Source organism: Pseudoliparis swirei, chromosome 23, assembly GCF_029220125.1.
Source record: "Pseudoliparis swirei isolate HS2019 ecotype Mariana Trench chromosome 23, NWPU_hadal_v1, whole genome shotgun sequence".
Taxonomy (NCBI): domain Eukaryota; kingdom Metazoa; phylum Chordata; class Actinopteri; order Perciformes; family Liparidae; genus Pseudoliparis; species Pseudoliparis swirei.
Window position 1 is genome coordinate 19725331 of NC_079410.1, and position 18488 is coordinate 19743818.

Genomic DNA, 18488 nt, shown 5'->3' on the forward strand with positions numbered 1-18488 from the left:
AAAATATGCCTTTTAATTTTCCAGAGTAAATAACGCTATTTCTAGTATTTTTTGACTATTTAACTTTTAGCTGTCACAGGCGGCGCTGCTTTTCTATCCCTGCTCTTCAAGCTCTGCTTTTCTAGCGGCGCTGCTTTGCTAGCGCTGCTTTGCTAGCGCTGCTTTGCTAGCTAGCACTGCCACTCGTCTGCTCTCCCATCAGCCTTGCTGAATGCTAATTAGTTAACGTGCTAAACCACCATGTTGTAGTGCATTGTCTCCTGTGTCCTATGTTCTTTTGTCCCACTGCTGCCGGTATTAGCATGGTGTTTATTAACTTATTTTATGCCTCCATGCCGGCATGAGCGTTGTCAGGTTGTCTGTTTTTGTCTGTTTTTGTCTGTTTTTGATTAGAGTGGTTGGCGGAGGCTTACGGTAGTCTAGTTCTATGAACGTCTCATTGTTGTCTGTGCTGGTGATTTGATAACTCTGTTTTGTACGATAATTAAATAAATAAAACGTGTTTTTAGAAAACGGAGATAACCACTTCGGCAAAGTGAAGTAAATCTGTTTTTCTTATTATCATCATAGTTTTTATCGCCATCATTTTTGTCCATTCATTGTGCTTGTATGAGTGTGTGTGTGTGTGTGTGTGTGTGTGTGTGTGTGTGTGTGTGTGTGTGTGTGTGTGTCGCATGGACCGATACAAAGTGTCTCAAAGGAAGAGAGGGGGCACAGCCTGTTCCAAAACAGAAGAAATTGGAAAGAAAAACAAGCAACGGGAGAGTGCCAGCATAGAAAGGATGAGAGGAAGGGCGCGAGGAATTTAAGTCACAAAGTTATTTTTAAACAGAGAACAGGAACTCCACTGTTGACTTCCCAAACACTGAAACACGGATCGGTTCAAGAGCAGAGGTGGGGGGTTGGGGGGGGGAGACCGGAAGCATATCAATTCACATAGCTGTCAGGTGTGTCATCCCGTACACGTGTCTGCGTCCGCACATCAAAACACATTCCTGTCGCCGTTTGCTACATTTCATCCTCACACATTCACCTTCTCATCGGGACGTGTGGCACGTAAACCACGTAAACCACGTAAACCTCAGTGTGCAGCTCTTCCTTTTAACATATTCAAGACATCAAACCTTCAAGGACAGATGAGAAAGGCGTTTGTTTGAATTTCTATTTGTGCATTTCCTGTTTTCCCATGTATTTATACACACACACACACACATATATATATGCATTATTTATATATATATATATATCCCTCTCTCTCTATATATATATATATATATATAGCATTTGGCCAAATTTACTATAATCATGACATTTTGTACATAAGGAACCCAAATCTCAGGATATCGCAATTATAGGTCAGTGGTAAGCCTCGACAGAAATGGAGGCGTCACAACATATTTAAAAAAAGATGACCAGCAAAAGGACATATGAGGAGACTCATGAAATTGCCGTGGATACAGTTTCACAGAAATGTAAGTAAACACAAGGTCATCAACTGTAATTTTCCATCTTCTTGGTTTAAAATGCGCAACAACAGGCTTTAAGCTGTGTGCTTTTCCACTACCGGGATGTTATCGTTAATTAAAGGCGGCTGGGTTTATGGGGAGTGAGCTGGGAAAAAACTTCACACACAAAGGTGGGTGGTGGTGGTGGGGAGGGGGGGGGGGGCGGGGTCATTCTGTAAAGACAAAAGATCACACCCCCTGCCACTCATGCGTGCTTTGTCCCGTTGCCTCGGCTTCATCAATGGCTGTTGTATTCCCAACTCTTGCAGCCAAGATGGTAGCGATCAGGTGCAGCGGTTACGACGACCCCAGGAGGTCATCGTCTGTTTGGAGGCGTCACAGAGAGTATTGTTTCCTCTCTACCTTAAGCCGGGGGTCAGAGCCCTCCATGATTAGCGAGGTCAGCCTTAGCACGCATGCCGGGCCCTGATGGGGTCAAAGGAAACTGGGTCACCTGTACCTGTTTGTCAGTGGATATGCTGATGCTGCCCATCCCGCCAACCACCACAGCCAAGGTCACGCCCTCCCCTCTGGATCCCCCCCCACCACCCCTCCCATCCCTGCCTCCGTCCGCCTCTTCGCCCTCCCCTCACCTCCGAGGTGTCACAGAGAGCGCCCTTGTTCTTGCCCTCTCCTCCTTTCCACCGGGACCCCTCAAAAATCCCAGATATCCCTGCAATTTCCGGTGCAATGTTTATTTGGCGAAAGAGGGCTGAGGGGGGGGGGGCGGGCAGGCCTTGAAAAAAAGAGCCTCACTCACAAACAGTTTGGGCTGCGTTCGAGGGTAAACATGCGCGGGAGGGGTACGCGAGGGCGAGCGGTAAGGAGGACTGAGGCCGGTGTGTTCTGGTCCTGACACACAGATCCCACCTCAGCAGGGGCACAGAGCACCGCTCTGTTCAGGCCCCAACGGCCCCAGTCTAATAAACATCCCCCCTCCGCCTCCTGTCTGTTACGGGCAGAGCGCCCTCTGCTGGAAAGATGAGGTTGTGACACAGAAATAACAAGGTATAACAAACACGTGGAGCTTGAAATAAACATCTCTCTCAATGCTGTAATTACTTAAAAGAACATCACAGGTATATACAGTGGTCACGTGCACATGAACACGTCTAGAACAGTGGTTTCCAGCAAACATTACTTTTTCCCTTTTCTCAATTAGGCTAGTTTTAAGCTAACTAGCTCGCTAACTATTTATTCTGAACTGATTATTCATTGTATTTCAGTTATCTCGCATGTCTATGTATTTATTTTGTTCTAAATTCTTCAGCTGATTATAGATTGCTTTCAACTAAACAGCTACTTATTTTAGCCTTTTAACAACTGAACGTATATATTTCGACTGCTTCAACATGGCTATCTAAAATGGGTTAGCCATTACTTTTAGCTAACAAAAATGGGCAGGCTACTCATTATAAGAGCTGCCTAAAATATTTGTCACCTTTTACAAACAAAATTGTGCAGGATATTCATTAGCGTAGCCATTTAGAGCTAACAAAATAGGGTAGGCTATTCTTTAGCCTAGCTGTAATAAATGTGTAGGCTCTCTCCGTTACATTTAGCTAATGTGCGTATCGATCAGCTGTCTTGGGTGTATCAATCCATTTAAACAATTTATTCAATGTTTTGTTGTTAATTGTTTGTGATGCACAGGTGTTAAAATAGAAGAAAAAAACCATAACATCTGCAGAAACAAAAAAAACACAAAACATCTTCACAGAGCTAAAAAAAAGTTGCATCAGACTGTACTGTTGTTCATGTTATTGTGTCCACAACTTGATTAATCTAACTTTTAAAAATCATAGGCTTCCGTCCATCCGGGGAGAGGGATCCTACTATGTTGCTCGCCTGAAGGTTTCTTCCCTTTTTTTCCTGTGAAGGTTTTTTTTCTAATTCTTGGGAGTTTTTCCTCATCGGATGTGAGGTCAAAGGTCAGGGATGTCGTATGTGTACAGATTGTAAAGCCCTTTGAGGCAAATTAGTCATTTGTGATATCGGGCTATACAAAATAAACTGAATTCAATTCAATTGAATAGGGCATGGAATTAAGGTTTAGTCAGAAAGAAGTAAAGATATAGAGATGAATCAGGAATCAGTTGGAACATAACAAGACACAAACAGAGCCTCTGAACCTGAGCGAGTCCGTGGCCTCCCCTCTCCGGCTGACCAACAGCATCTCACTTCCTCCTCGACGAGAGCTGCTGCAGCAGCGGCACGGGTAGCTGGTGGATGGGAGGGCTTGGGGGGGCGCAGGGGGAGGGCGGGGGGGAGTTCTCAAGGAGCAGGACAGGCACGTGCAGGAGGGAGGCGGACTGGCAGAGGGGAGGTAGGAAATGGGGGCGCCGGTCTCGCCTGTGGCTCGCTGCTGTCTCTCGCTCTCTGCTCAACCCGCTCCGTCTGGACGCAAATAGCCCCCGCTGGCCGCTGGAAGGGACAGCATCCCCCTCTTTGCTGCCTTCCATGCCCAGACTTTGTAACCACTCACACAGCCTGGCAGCTTCCTCTTTCTCGCTAAGTGACGGCGCCGCATGTTTCAGTTTGCCTTTGCAGTCCACCCTGAAGCTCCTTTTTCTTCCCTTTTGCTGCCGCTTCTCTTTGATCGCAGGATCCTCTGATGTCGGCGGCGGAGTCACCCGTCTGCCCTGTCGGCCTCTGTTTCTGCCAGTGGCTTTTGTGGGTGGACAGAGGTGAGAAAACAGCTGTGTGTCCTGCTGCTCGCTTTGCACCTGAGTGCTCGCTGACGCTGTAGATCGTGAAGCGGCAAAACCCCCTGACCCAAACACAGCTCCTGTGTGAAGATCTGAGTCCACTTCAGGCTGAAGGGCGTACAATGCTGTGCTGGACTTAAGATCCTCTGAGAGTGGACGCACAATCGTATCAGTATGGTCGCCCGTCTGGATGTCCATAAAGGGGAGGGCATCCGAAGCTTCAATGGGGTGTGCGTCTGCAGGCAGCACCGCTCTGGACCTGCAAAAAATAGAGCGGAGTCGTCGGTGTGGAGGCAGACCGGCAGAGAGGCCAGGCGGTCCGATGCTGCGAAACAGGGGAGGAGGCCGAAGGACCAGAGAGGGTCTCGAAATCCCAACTTTCGTCTCAACGCTTTTACGCATCCTGTTCAAAAGCGTTCGGATCCAAAGCCGTTGTAATGGAGTAGCCACACAACACTGAGGGAGCCTGACTCTTCATCCTTACAAGAGGACATTCGCGGTCGTCATGACAAATAAGCACGCCTCTTAGTCAAAATGAGAACCAAGGCCTCTCCTGTGTTCTCCTGTCCTCATCGTCTGGTCCTGACACATGACTTTGTGCTCTAGTAATCCTCCCTCATGGAGTATTTTTCCCGTCTGACGCTCCTCACTCTCTGGTCCTTTTAAGTCTGACTTCACTGAACCCTGGATGACACCCATCTCTATTCCAGACATCCCACCCACAATCCCTCCCTTTCATCCCGCTGCTCTCTCCGACATGAAAGGCGAAGTCCATCGACCGGTCCATAGACCGGTTCATAGCCCAGTCCTTAGACCAGTCCATCGACCAGTCCATCGACCGGTCCATAGACCGGTTCATAGCCCAGTCCTTAGACCAGTCCATCGACCAGTCCATAGACCGGTCCTAAGACCGGTCCTTAGACCAATCCTTAGACCAGTCCTTAGGCCAGTCCTTAGGCCAGTCCTTAAACCAGTCCTTAGGACAGTCCTTAGACCAGTCCTTAGCCCAGTCCTTAGACCAGTCCTTAGGCCAGTCCATCAACCGGTCCATAGACCAGTCCTTTGACCAGTCCATAGACCAGTCCATAGACCAGTCCTTAGACCAGTCCTTAGCCCAGTCCTTAGACCAGTCCTTAGCCTAGTCCTTAGACCAGTCCTTCTCAATAAATTATTACTTCATTGCGAGCAGTGGGCGGGGGACGATATTCATTTCCAGAAGAATACTGGATCCACAAGCATAGGCCACTTGTTTCTTGTTTTTATCCATCATAAATTCTTTCTTTCTTTCTTCCTTTCTTCAGAAATCGAAATCACAGGCCGGTCTTACACTGTCATTCCTGCCCATATCGCGAGGCAGTTCCTGAAATATAAATGTCATTATTATAAATTCACATATTGGGGAATACTCTGATTTGCTCTCATGCTGAGAGTTAGAGGAGAGGATTGATACCACTCTCACATGTATGTGTGCTACATGTGGAGCTGACGCTAGGAGGCAATCAGTTTATCTACCAATGATGCCATGGCCCTGTTGATGCCCCGCCCACTCCTCCTCTCTACCTCCATCTGCCTGATGGATCATGGAGGTCTGGATCGTGGTCCATGACTTCTACTAACTATTCATACACTCTGTCATATTCATTGAATTTGTTGTTACTCTAATGATTCCTTCTGGTCACATGACATCTATTGTTCTGTCCATCCTGGAGAGCGATCCTCCTCTGTTGCTCTCCTGAAGGTTTCTTCCCTTTTTACCCCGTGAAGGGTTGTTTGGGAGTTTTTCCTGATCCAATGTGAGGTTCTGGGACAGGGATGTCTATGTGTACAGATTGTAAAGCACTCTGAGGCAAATTTGTAATTTGTGAGAATGGGCTATACAAAACAAACTTAATTGAATTGAATTAGCATAAAGCTAAGCTTTCGTCAAGAAAGCATGTCACTTCTTATAAAACCAAAAATGTATTGTTCGCGTGGATTACACAAAGCAAGATATAAAGTATGTTTAAATTTAGAGTTGTTTTTACATGAAGCTACTGGTTAGTGTAGCATAAGACGAGGGGGGAAACCTAGCCTGGCCAAGGGTAACAAAATCTTCCCAACAACACCTTTACCAGCTAGAGTCGGGTTCATCAACAAAGACCCGGACCCCCACTAACGGCCCCTTACATCCACCAGGACAATTTCAAACAACCTTGCATATATTTTCTTTGGTTATTAAAATACACTCGCCCCTTTTATTTAAAGATATACTTGTTTTAAAGTTCAGTTATCTCTTTTGTTATTTACAAGGTTTAATGTTGTTATTGTATTTATATTGTTTTATTCTCTGTTTATTGTTATGCAACTTTAACCGAGTCAAATTCCTCGTATGTTTAACGTACCTTGCAAATAACACTTCTGATTTTAAACTGAAGTACATGAAAATGATCAAGTCCAAGTACTTAAAACAATGTTTTCACAGTACCTGAATAAATGGGCTATGTTACTTTTCCCCGCTGAGAAAATATAAACTACCTATAAACTGTCTTCAAAGATGTATTTGGAGTTGTTCCAGGTCCGATGTGAGGTCCTGGGACAGGAATGTCGTCCGGTACACACTGTAAAGCCGTTGAGGCAAATTTGTTAATTTGTGATATCGGGCTATACTAAATAATCTGAATTTAATTGAATTGAATGTGCCCCTCATTGCGTCCCTTAAACAAACTGCCCTGCACTTCTCTGGATGGCCATGCGATGGCGCCACTCGCGGTACTGCGGCTTAAAGAGGCGATCAAATGCCTCTTTTCTTTACGGCCTGCGGAACCGAAGGCGGAAGTACTTCAGTGGTCAGCCAAGGCCGAGCTCAACTCCAGCGAAGCAGCAAGGTAAACACGGGAGACGCGCCGTAATGCCGCTATTCGCGTTTGCTGCTGTGGGACTTTCGGATTTTGAGCCGCTGAGCTGTTCGGTTTGAGTGTTTGTGCGTCTCGCAGCACGAGGACGAGACGGCGAGGTTAGGAGGGGAGGGGAGGAGAGGAGAGTAGAGGAGGAGAGAGGAGAGGAGAGGGGAGGGCAAAGTCATACGTAACGTAGGTTAACTTAATGGAGCCGACGAGCCGCGGGTAGATACGAAGACAGCGTTACAAGTCGCGAATACACAGCTACACGTTTTTGTTTTTATTTTGTTGATATTCACTAAGAAAACGGTGAATGTTTGTTTGTTTTTATAGCTCGGCTGTATGTCCACCCCTTGTTGCATTAGTGTTCATAGGAGTTATCACAACATGGCTGTGTCAAAAGAGACTTAACCAGCTGTTAAGTGTTCACTTACAGACAGACAGTCGTTTATTCAATTCAATTCAATTCAGTTTATTTGTATAGCCCAATTTCACAAATTACAAATTTGTCTCGGAGTGCTTTACAATCTGTACACATAGACATCTCTGCCCCAAAACCTCACATCGGACCAGGAAAAACTCCCAAATAACCCTTCAGGGGGGGAAAAGGGACGAAACCTTCAGGAGAGCAACAGAGGAGGATCCCTCTCCAGGATGGACAGATGCAATAGATGTCATGTGTACAGAAGGACAGATTTAGAGTTAAAATACATTCAATTAATATGACAGAGTGTATGAATAGTTCATAGTAGGCATATTCCACGATGGAGACCTCCACGATCCATCAGGCAGATGGCGGTGGGGAGGAGGAGTGGGCGGAGTCTCAACAGTGGGCGGAGTCTCAACAGGACAGTGGCGTAGTCAGGAGCAGGAATTCCACGACCCAGACCTCGATGATCCATCAGGCAGACAGGATCTATGCCGTCTCATAGGGTCCGATGACCCCATGAGACGTGAAGTCAAAAGGACTCCGGGGAGAAAGCATTTATATAACGTTAATACTTATTCGCGGAAGAAGCGCGTGACCGAGTAAAGTTTCTCACGAGCCACAGACGGAAGGACAGTATAGTGTCAGTAATGTCGGAGGATAATGAAGAACATGTGTCTGCAGTCTGATCATCATGCATTCATTGCTTGTCTTTGTGTTACCTTTTTTAAAGCAAAAAAACTAATTCTCAATTGTGAATATTTGCTGGTCCTCTTCGTCTTTTAATGAAAAACAATAACATTTTTATACTTTAGGGGGTTTTTTAAAGTTGGAATTTTGAAAATTATTCACAATACTTAAACACTTAATAGATTATTAATCAAAGTGTTTTGTCCGTCCATCAGCCCAAAACTCCAAAGATATGACATAACATCGCTCCATATCTGCAAAGATTCCCATCTGACCAGCTGGAACCAGTGAATTTCTTTCATTTTTTTCAATAAAGTAACCTTAATTATTAAATATCAATGAATGATATTATTATCATTATGTAGCGATGCACATGCCCATGTGGGATTACAAGTCACCAGAAAGTTATACATGGAGCAGAGTGTTGCGTATACATGTTCAATAAAACAAAACACACCGTGACCAATTATCTTCAACGGTTTCTACTTCTAACGCGTCTACCTGTCTCTTGGACCCCATCCCGACGAGGCTGCTTAAAGACGTTTTGCCTTTAATTGGCGGCTCTCTATTAGATATTATCAATGTGTCTCTGCTAACAGGCCACGTACCACACTCCTTCAAAGTGGCTGTTATTAAACCTCTCCTGAAGAAGCCCACTCTGGATCCAGAGGTGTTGGCTAACTACAGACCGATCTCTAACCTCCCCTTCCTCTCCAAGATCCTTGAGAAAGTGGTCGCAAATCAGTTGTGCGACTTTCTACATCATAATAGTTTATTTGAGAAATTTCAATCAGGATTTAGAAAACACCACAGCACCGAGACAGCACTGGTGAAAATTACAAATGACCTCTTAATGGCAGCAGATAAAGGACTCTCTCTGTCCTGGTCTTGTTAGACCTTAGTGCTGCATTCGACACCATTGACCATGACATCCTGTTACAGAGACTGGAGCAGTCGATTGGCATTTCAGGCACGGCACTAATTTGGTTTAAATCCTATTTATCAGATCGATCTCAATTTGTATTTGTAAACGATGACGCCGATAACCACCAACGTTAATCACGGAGTTCCACAAGGTTCTGTGCTTGGACCAATTTTATTTACCTTATACATGCTTCCTTTGGGCAATATTATCAGGAAACACTCCATAAACTTTCATTGTTATGCAGATGATACTCAACTATATCTATCGATAAAACCAGAGGAGAGCAACCAACTCGGTAAAATTCAAGCATGTCTTAAAGACATAAAAACATGGATGACCTGCAACTTCTTGATGTTAAACTCAGACAAAACCAAGTAATTTTAATCGGCCCTGAGCACCTCAGAGATCAATTATCTGGTGATGTGGTTTCTGTAGACGGCATTGCCCTAGCATCCAACACCACTGTAAAGAATCTTGGCGTTATCTTTGATCGGGACTTGTCCTTTAACTCCCACGTAAAGCAAATCTCAAGGACTGCATTCTTTCATCTACGTAATATTTCAAAAATCAGGCACATCTTGTCTCAAACAGATGCAGAAAAATTGGTTTACGCGTTCGTTACTTCGAGACTGGATTACTGCAACTCCTTATTATCAGGCTGCTCTAATAAGTCTCTTAGGTCCCTCCAGTTGATCCAGAATGCTGCAGCTCGTGTTCTCACTAAAACTAAGAAAAGAGATCACATCACTCCTGCACTAGCTGCTCTGCACTGGCTCCCAGTAAAATCGAGAATCACTTTTAAAATTCTTCTCTTAACGTACAAAGCCTTGATTGGTGATGCACCATCATATCTTAAGGAGCTTGTAGTACCATATTGCCCACTAGAGAGCTACGCTCACTAAATGCGGACTACTTGTAGTTCCTAGAGTCTTAAAAAGTAGAATGGGAGCCAGAGCCTTTAGTTATCAAGCTCCTCTTTTATGGAACCAGCTTCCAATTTCAGTCCGGGAGGCAGACACAGTCACCTCGTTTAAGAGTAGACTTAAGACCTTCCTCTTTGACAGAGCTTATAGTTAGGGCTGAATCAGGTTCACCTGGTCCAGCCCCTTGATATGCTGCTATAGGCTTATAGCTGCCAGGGGACGTTTAGGGTGCACTGAGTACCTATCTCCTCTTTTTTCTCTCCTTAGGGATGAATGTTCATCTCTCAATCACACGTTACTAACCATTCTTTCTCCCCGGAGTCCTTTTGACTTCACGTCTCATGGGGTCATCGGACCCTATGAGACGGCATAGATCCTATCTGCCTGATGGATCATCGAGATCTGGGCCGTGGAATTCCTGCTCCTGACTACGCCACTGTCCTGTTGAGACTCCGCCCACTGTTGAGACTCCGCCCACTCCTCCTCCCCACCGCCATCTGCCTGATGGATCGTGGAGGTCTCCATCGTGGAATATGCCTACTATGAACTATTCATACACTCTGTCATATTCATTGAATGTATTTTAACTCTAAATCTGTCCTTCTGGTCACATGACATCTATTGCATCTGTCCATCCTGGAGAGGGATCCTCCTCTGTTGCTCTCCTGAAGGTTTCTTCCCTTTTTTTCCCCCTGAAGGGTTATTTGGGAGTTTTTCCTGGTCCGATGTGAGGTTTTGGGGCAGGGATGTCTATGTGTACAGATTGTAAAGCACTCCGAGACAAATTTGTAATTTGTGAAATTGAGCTATACAAATAAACTGAATTGAATTGAATTATCATATGTTTCTCTGAAATACAGATTATTTTTTACAAATGTCCATTTCTCACCCCATACCGTTTTACTCCACTCACACTTGGTGCCGTGACATATTCATGCAGACTGGCTGTGAGGGTGCCACCCTCTCTTCTTCTTCTCTTAGTAACCAACATCCTCCCTCTGTTCCCTTCCTCCTCACGTCTCTCACGCAGATGGCTCACAGGCTGCTTGTGCGCAGAATGTGGACGCTCTCTGCGCAAGGCATCCGCTGCCTCCCAGCCGCCGCCGCCTCCTCTTCTTTTGCCACCTCTTCCCCGCAGTCCGGCGCAACCCGGGCTTCCTTCCTCTCGCCCTCGCATGCTCTGCCTCGCTCCCTCCCTCACACCTCCCGCCGGGGGGTCTCCTTCAACGTTCAGGACTACAAGGACTTCACGGTCCGGGTGATAAACAGCGAGCTGCCCGTGCTCGTTGACTTCCATGCACAGTGAGTAGTAATAATAATAATAATAAAACAGTTATTTTATAAGGCACCTTTCAAGGCACTCAAGGTCGACGTACAACACATTAAAAACAGTTCAATTGATGGATACAATTTTTTAAAAGGTGGTTGTAGCTATACACTATACAAAGGTGTGTGTGTATACGGTACCTCCAAAAGGTTTACGCACTAAATTAAATATATGGGGGCTTGTTTTCCGGCTTCACTGTCCCTTTAAATGACCAGAGGGGTCACATACAGTGTTTAAAATAGACACGCGTATAAATAACTGACCTGGGGGTATTCCACTCATCATGTGAGGTTGCGCAACACCAAGATAAATACTCTTGTCCAATAGAGAGGTTTCTAGATCCAGTCGGGTTGTTTGCTACATCAACTCCTATAAGGAGTATATCGTTTTAAAAACCATCAATACTAACAAATTAGAGCCCAACAGAAACGACTGAGTCAGTGTTATTGACGGCCCAATGCTGCGCCGCTTTACTTGTTGCTGCCGCAAGGCATTGTGGGGCCACATTACCTCCTCTTGGGAACCAGAACCTCAGATATTTTGTCTGAGAGGTTACATTCTTTGCTCTGTGTTTTTAACATTTCAAGTACAGCTCTTTGTTGTTCACTCGAGGTGGCTGTACTTAAAACATGTATTACTTGCGTGTGTGTGTGTGTGGTTCTTCAGGTGGTGCGGTCCCTGTAAGATCCTCGGGCCGAGGTTGGAGAAGGCCATCGCAAAACAGAAAGGCCGCGTTGCCATGGCAAAGGTTGACATCGACGATCACACAGACCTGGCCATCGAGTACGGGGTGAGAACTGAGAATCTTTTGTTGTATTTGCCATTAAGATGTTTGAGATGTTTTATGTTCAGAAGGGTGGTGTGGCATATTGGATCACTTCAGTATTTCCTAGTAAAGATTATATCGCACGAATCAGAAATGCTTTTGCGGATATCTGAAATTTGAAAAACCCAAACGTATCAATGGCAAAGATGACACCATTTTTCCTGCCAACAATGAAAGTTGTGAATATCTGAAATGGTTTTTACTCCTGCTGTGATCAAAAAAAATATGTTTCTTTTTTTTCTGTCACTTTTTACTGTCACTGTTTTACGTAGTATGACTGAAACTTTGTTTAATGTACTAGTGCCGTCTTGGCCAGGACACTCTAGTAACGGAGATTTGTGCTCTCACTGAGGCTTTTCCTGGTTAAATACATTTAAATAAAATAACATTATTTTTTACTGCATTACATGTTCAATCGAGCTGTTGCCTATTAAAACACATATACAGCTTAACTTTTAGTTTTGACATTTTGAAATACGATTTATACCTCTAAGAATTTTATTGCCGATACTTTCGAACGCTGTTATGCTATTTCAGATAGAATGTGGTTTGAGTAAATGTTAAATATAATCTATGATATGATGAGTCGTAACATTGTCCTCTAACACATGAACATCCGTTCGCAGGTGTCCGCCGTCCCGACGGTGATCGCCATTCGTGGCGGGGACGTAGTCGACAAATTCGTGGGGATCAAAGATGACGACGAGCTGGACTCATTTGTGGGCAGGGTCATCGGACAGTAGCCCCTAACCCTGCCATTCACCGCCGTCACTGTGTAGTTGTGTATGACCATTACGGCCGCCATCGTCGGCCTGTTTAAAAAAACATGCCACAGTCTCAGGTGGTAAACACTCAAATGCTCACACCCATCCCCAGACGGACTGCTCCTCTTCTTTCTTTGTCTAGAGATGGGTGTGTGCTTCCATTTGTTTGTTTTTTAGCAGCGTTTTCTATTCAGTAAAATGTGACTTCTCTCCACCTCACGAGAGCATCTGGGCTCTTCATACGCATACATGTCCAAAAACAAGTCAGCAGAATGGAAACCACGCCGCCACATTGTACGTGTAAAACATGAGGGACGGACGATATAGTTTTAATTTGAGCTGGCGGAGGGTTCAACTTAAAAAGCTGACCATACCGAATAAGGTTTATGAGTGTTGACCTGTAGTACCTGCGTTTGTCCGCACGGTGGCGGCGTTTCTCTTAGCATGGCGAAAGCCACACCTGGGTCGTTTTACACCGTTCTGCCTAAAAGATTGTGTGTGTGGACTTAAGTCAAGTGGGAATTGCAAATACAGGTTTGGTTTATGAATCAAACGAACTATATGTACTGGGAACATGACAGAGTGAAGTAATAAAAGAGTCAGATGTTCTTGTACTTTAATTGTGTTTTTGATTTAAAACAAATGACACTGATTTCAATGTAATAGTTGTGGGTTTTCCTCACTTGGTCGACTGATTGGGAAAATTTCACGAAAACAGTGTTTGACCGATGAACCAAAAGTAGCCCTCGGTGTCTTCTGGTCCGTAGGTGTTGCTCATGCTGACGTGACGGCCACACATGCCACCCACCACTTATGGCCACCTTCATGCCTTCAAATGGACAGTCTCTCTAATCAGGACTAATACGTGTGGTCTCGCACCCGGATCAAACATCCTCCATAAGACTCGATGACTGACCCCGGTTTACCTTTTTTATTTCCAGTTTGAATCCAACAGTCCAAACCACTAGACTACATACGTCTCGGGTCTGGCCCAACATGCCTTGTGTGTTGGTTGCTATGATTCACAATTATAAAAACAAAAAGTGCTAAGTTATCACTGTGTCAACAGTAGGCATGCAAAGTCCTCTATGCAAGATAAATGGAGTCATGTCCCCAACAGGAAGAGCTGCTGCACGCGCCTTTTGTGCGAGGTCTCCCATGAGCCCTTGCGCTTTAATCGGAGAGCCCCGATTAAAGGCCCTATTTCTTGTTCGTGTGATTGCGCGCTCAAACACCTGCAGCCCCGCGTCTCTCCCACGACCTGCTGACCGACCCAACAGTCCCGGCCTGTCGCAGGGGGTCTCAGGGGGCCTCCACTCTGATGTGGTAGTAGCAGTGGCGGGCCGTCAGGGCCAGCAAGGCCTTCTCTGCTGGCCTAAACATCATCAGAATATATATATTTTTCTAAATATATTTTCCCACAAATATGTATTCAATTATTTCCCAGAGTAAGAGTTATTCTTTTAATTCCATAGCGTTCCTCTTGGTTGCGCTGCTGCCAGCGCCAGGTTGAGATTTGGAGGGCTGGTCTTTATGTTAGATCTTTTATCCAATCATATTCAGCCATCGTGTGTTGCCAGGGGGCTAAAATCTGCCCTTAGGCCTTCAGAATCAACATTGCGGGCGCTGGTAGCTTCAAGTGAATGGGAATGACAATGTTGTGTCAACCAATCAGCTTTAGAGTTGGCTCCTCTAGGCCTTCTAGAAGGCCCCGGAACCGGCACCGAAGCCAGCTAGCAGGCGGAGTGCTGCACGTCTTTTGATTGGATTACCAATATTGAGAGGCGGGGCCTATGGGCAGGTAGAATGACTACCGACCGGTGGCCCTCACCTCGGTGGTCATGAAATGCTTTGAGAGGCTGATAAAGGACTACATCTGCGCCTTCCTCCCTTCCTCCATGGACCCGCTGCAGTTTGCTTATCGCACAAACAGATCCACGGATGATGCTGTCTCCCAGGTACTGCACACCACACTCTCTCATCTGGACAGCCAGAGGGGGGGCTATGTGAGACTGCTGTTCATTGATTATAGTTCAGCTTTCAACACCATAGTCCCCTCCACACTGGCCGGCTAGCTGATTGAGCTGGGACTGAGCACGCCCCTGTGTGCTTGGATCCTGGACTTCCTGACCGCCAGGCCACAGGTGGTCAGGGTGGGCAGACACACCTCCAAATCCCTCACCCTGAACACAGGATCCCCCCAGGGTTGCGTCCTCAGCCTCCTACTGTACTCCCTGTACACACATGACTGTGTGGCCAGGTTCAGCTCCAACACCATCATCAAGTTTGCGGATGACACAGTGGTGGTGGGCCTGATCTCCGACAACGACGAGAAGGCCTACCTGGAGGAAGTTGCTGATCTGTCACTCTGGTGCCAGGACAACAGCCTCATCATGAATGTCACCAAAACTAAGGAGATGATTGTGGACTTTAGGAGGGTACAACAACAGAGGACGTACTCACCACTGGGGATTAACGGGACTACTGTGGAGAGGGTGAGCGGTATAAATACCTGGGAGTCCACATCACCGAGGATCTGACATGGTCAACAAACACAGACACTCTGGTGAGAAAGGCAAGGCAGCGCCTCTACCACCTCAGGCAGCTGAGGAAATTTAAAGTTTCCCAGAGGATCCTTCAGTCCTTCTACTCTGGAGCTGTAGAGAGCGTCCTGACAGGAAGCATCACAGCCTGGTTTGGCAACTGCTCCGCTCGGGACAGGAAGGCTCTGCAGAGAGTAGTGCGTTCGGCTGAACGCACTATTGGAACTACACTCCCCACCCTGCAGGACTTGTACACCAGGAGGTGCAGAACCAGAGCCGGCAGGATCATGAAGGATCCTCACCACCCCAACAACAGACTGTTTCAGCTGCTGCGGTCAGGCAGGCGCCCGTAGTCACGCTGCAAGAACAGAGAGACTGAGACGGAGTTTCTTTCCTCAGGCCATCAGGACTGTGAACTCCGACCTCACCAGGACCCCCACATAGACCCACACAACTGCCCCTCTTAGGCACACACACACACACACACACACACACACACACACACACACACACACACTTACTGTAAATATTGTGTTGTTTTTTATTGTAAATAGTGTGTACTTGTTGCCCTTGCACATTCCTGCTGAGCATTGCCACTTTCATTTCACTGCACACCCTGTGTGTGTATGTGACAAATAAAACATCTTGAATCTTGAATCTTGAGATGCAGAACCTCAGAACTAGGAAACTGAATTTGATAGACTGTACAACAGAGTCATTGAAGTCTTCTTGAGGAAAGAAAGAAGGATGGATTTTGTGTTCAAATAATCAGTCTTTGGTGAGTAGGCATACAATGCATTCTATTTTTTATTCAATGTGTATGTATGTTTGGCACAAAATAAAATGGCAAATAGCCTATGTTGCAAATTATTTGTTTTCTTTCTTTTATTTTCAGTGAATAGTTATGTGTCTTTATCATCACGGTGAAACTGCTTTGGGTGCGACAATGCCCTGTTTCGTGAACAAACTAGTGCAAGTGACTTTTTTCTTCTTCTTTTTCTCCGTCCCGATGCGCGCATTCTGCAGCGCGCGAGACGGAGAGCCGAGAGAAATGACATGCTGTTGTGTAGATACGATCAACATCAGACGGCTGTTTAGTTTAATAAATAAACAAAGACGTGCTAGAGAGAAAATGACGGGGGCGGGCCAATTTTTTTTTATGTCATGCGATCGACCGGTAGGTCGCGATCGAGGTATTGAGCAGCCCTGGTCTAGAGCCATGGCATCATAATGATAGTAATAAGAGGTGGATTAATTCGGGTGGGACTGTGTAGGACCTCACTGAAGGCCCAGGCCCCAGGCCCACGGCCCGCCACTGGGTAGTAGTAACACCTCTTTTGACGGGTCTCGGATTGGATCATTACTGATGTGTTCAAGCACATTTAGAGTAACAAAAAAAGAAGCTGTGTGTGTGTGTGTGTGTGGGGGGGGGGGGGGGGGGGTCACTGACATTACGTAATCAGGTGATCCAGACGGACGTAATCGTTTGTGTGCTGGATGAAAGGCATTCCTGCGTGGTTTGGAGATGTCTCAGGCGGCATGATGACATCTTTCTTTTGTTAACGTTCATCCTCTTCTGACAGAGAGAGAGAGAGAGATGACTGAGCAGACGAGAACAAGCTCCAAAGGTTCGTAACCCTACACCTCTTCCGCCAGAAACCAAAGACCACACCTCCGTCCTCGCGCTCTCTCTCTCGCTCGCGCAACCACTCTTATGACCATATAAGGCAAAAAAAAGACGCCAGGGAAGGTATTTAGCTGCTGCTGAACAAACAGGCCGAGGAGCAGACTTTCATTTTTATTCTAACTATATCCCTCCTAAAAGTGTTTCTGCGTGTTAGTTTGAAATTAAATCACTGATCTAAATATATATCGCGTGTGTGTGTGTGTGTGTGTGGGGTGTGGGGGTTCATGGTTGTGTGTGTGGGTGGGAGAGCGAGAGACTCATCAACAACAACACCACCACCCAGATCTGGCACAGCCCGAGAGCATTCTGTGTTTATAGTAAATTCATCGCTGTATTTATATTTTAAACACATGCTGCCCTCCACCTTGTTTGTTCTCATTTCTGCTGCAGACCAAAACAGAAGAAACACAGTCCCTGTTGCAACACACACACATGGCTCACAATACCGGACCAATATCTCATATTGACTGCATTAGAGATGTTAAATCTGCCCACCTTGTAATTTAGCAAATATCTTAGCTCTTTTTTTCTTTTTTTTACTCCACATTCCTGAGCGTGTTCCTGTGGGCTGATTACTGAGGAAACGAGGAGGATGGAGGTGCTGGACACAGGAGGAAAGGGGGGGCAGAAGACATTGTTGACCCATTATCTCAAAAGCTGGATGTGCTCTTGTTTGTTCTTTGTGGCCTTTTAGGTGACACACACATACACACTCACAGTTTGTACGTGCCTGGGAAGTGATGTATTGAACAAACGAAATAAACACAGGGGCTCTGTCCTGTAAGAGTTTACAGCCGGAGAAACTGGGTCAGAGCCAAGGAAGCGTTAAACATCCTCCTTACACTCAGGTTTGACACCGATCAGGGCTACTGATACCACACATGTCATGCATGAGGACACACACACACACACACACACACACTGACACACACACAGACACACACTGAGAGTGGTCGGTGACTTGACCATGCCACCCTCCCAGCGTGCTGTAGCTGAATGGCTGCTTTTCTTTCGGAGTAATATAATGGCTTCACACACCCTGAATTACAGACACACCCTGCTGCTATTACCGCGCCGACTGAAGGAAAGAGAGAGAGAGAGACTAGGTCATAGTGTGAAAAAAGGAGAGAAGGAAGGAGGGGAGATGGTGAGGTCAGAAGTGTCCATATTTGGTCAAACATGCCCGCGGTTCAAAGCCCACATTTTTCTCTTTCTTTGTCCAGTTCTCCCGCACCATCGTTGAATATTTTGTGTACTTTTATTTTGTAATTTTCCAGCACAGGGTTT

At 45.9% G+C, this 18488-nt stretch overlaps 1 protein-coding gene across 1 annotated transcript; it reads left to right on the plus strand.

The window, feature by feature from the left end:
* The first annotated feature begins 6999 nt into the window (after positions 1-6999).
* Positions 7000-13585, plus strand: txn2 (thioredoxin 2). The gene is made up of 4 exons (XM_056406257.1): positions 7000-7077; positions 11085-11356; positions 12048-12171; positions 12834-13585. The coding sequence occupies exons 2-4, from the start codon at positions 11085-11087 to the stop codon at positions 12948-12950; spliced, it is 513 nt and encodes a 170-aa protein (XP_056262232.1). The 5' UTR covers positions 7000-7077; the 3' UTR covers positions 12951-13585.
* The last annotated feature ends 4903 nt before the right edge of the window (positions 13586-18488 follow it).

What these genes read in the sequence shown, in the direction of transcription:
- txn2 (XM_056406257.1), top strand. Translation starts at nt 11,085, where the DNA reads ATGGCTCACAGGCTGCTTGTGCGCAGAATGTGGACGCTCTCTGCGCAA. An exon ending in CTCGTTGACTTCCATGCACA is followed by an intron (nt 11,357 to 12,047) that starts GTGAGTAGTAAT and finishes GTGGTTCTTCAG; the next exon opens with GTGGTGCGGTCCCTGTAAGA. An exon ending in ACCTGGCCATCGAGTACGGG is followed by an intron (nt 12,172 to 12,833) that starts GTGAGAACTGAG and finishes ATCCGTTCGCAG; the next exon opens with GTGTCCGCCGTCCCGACGGT.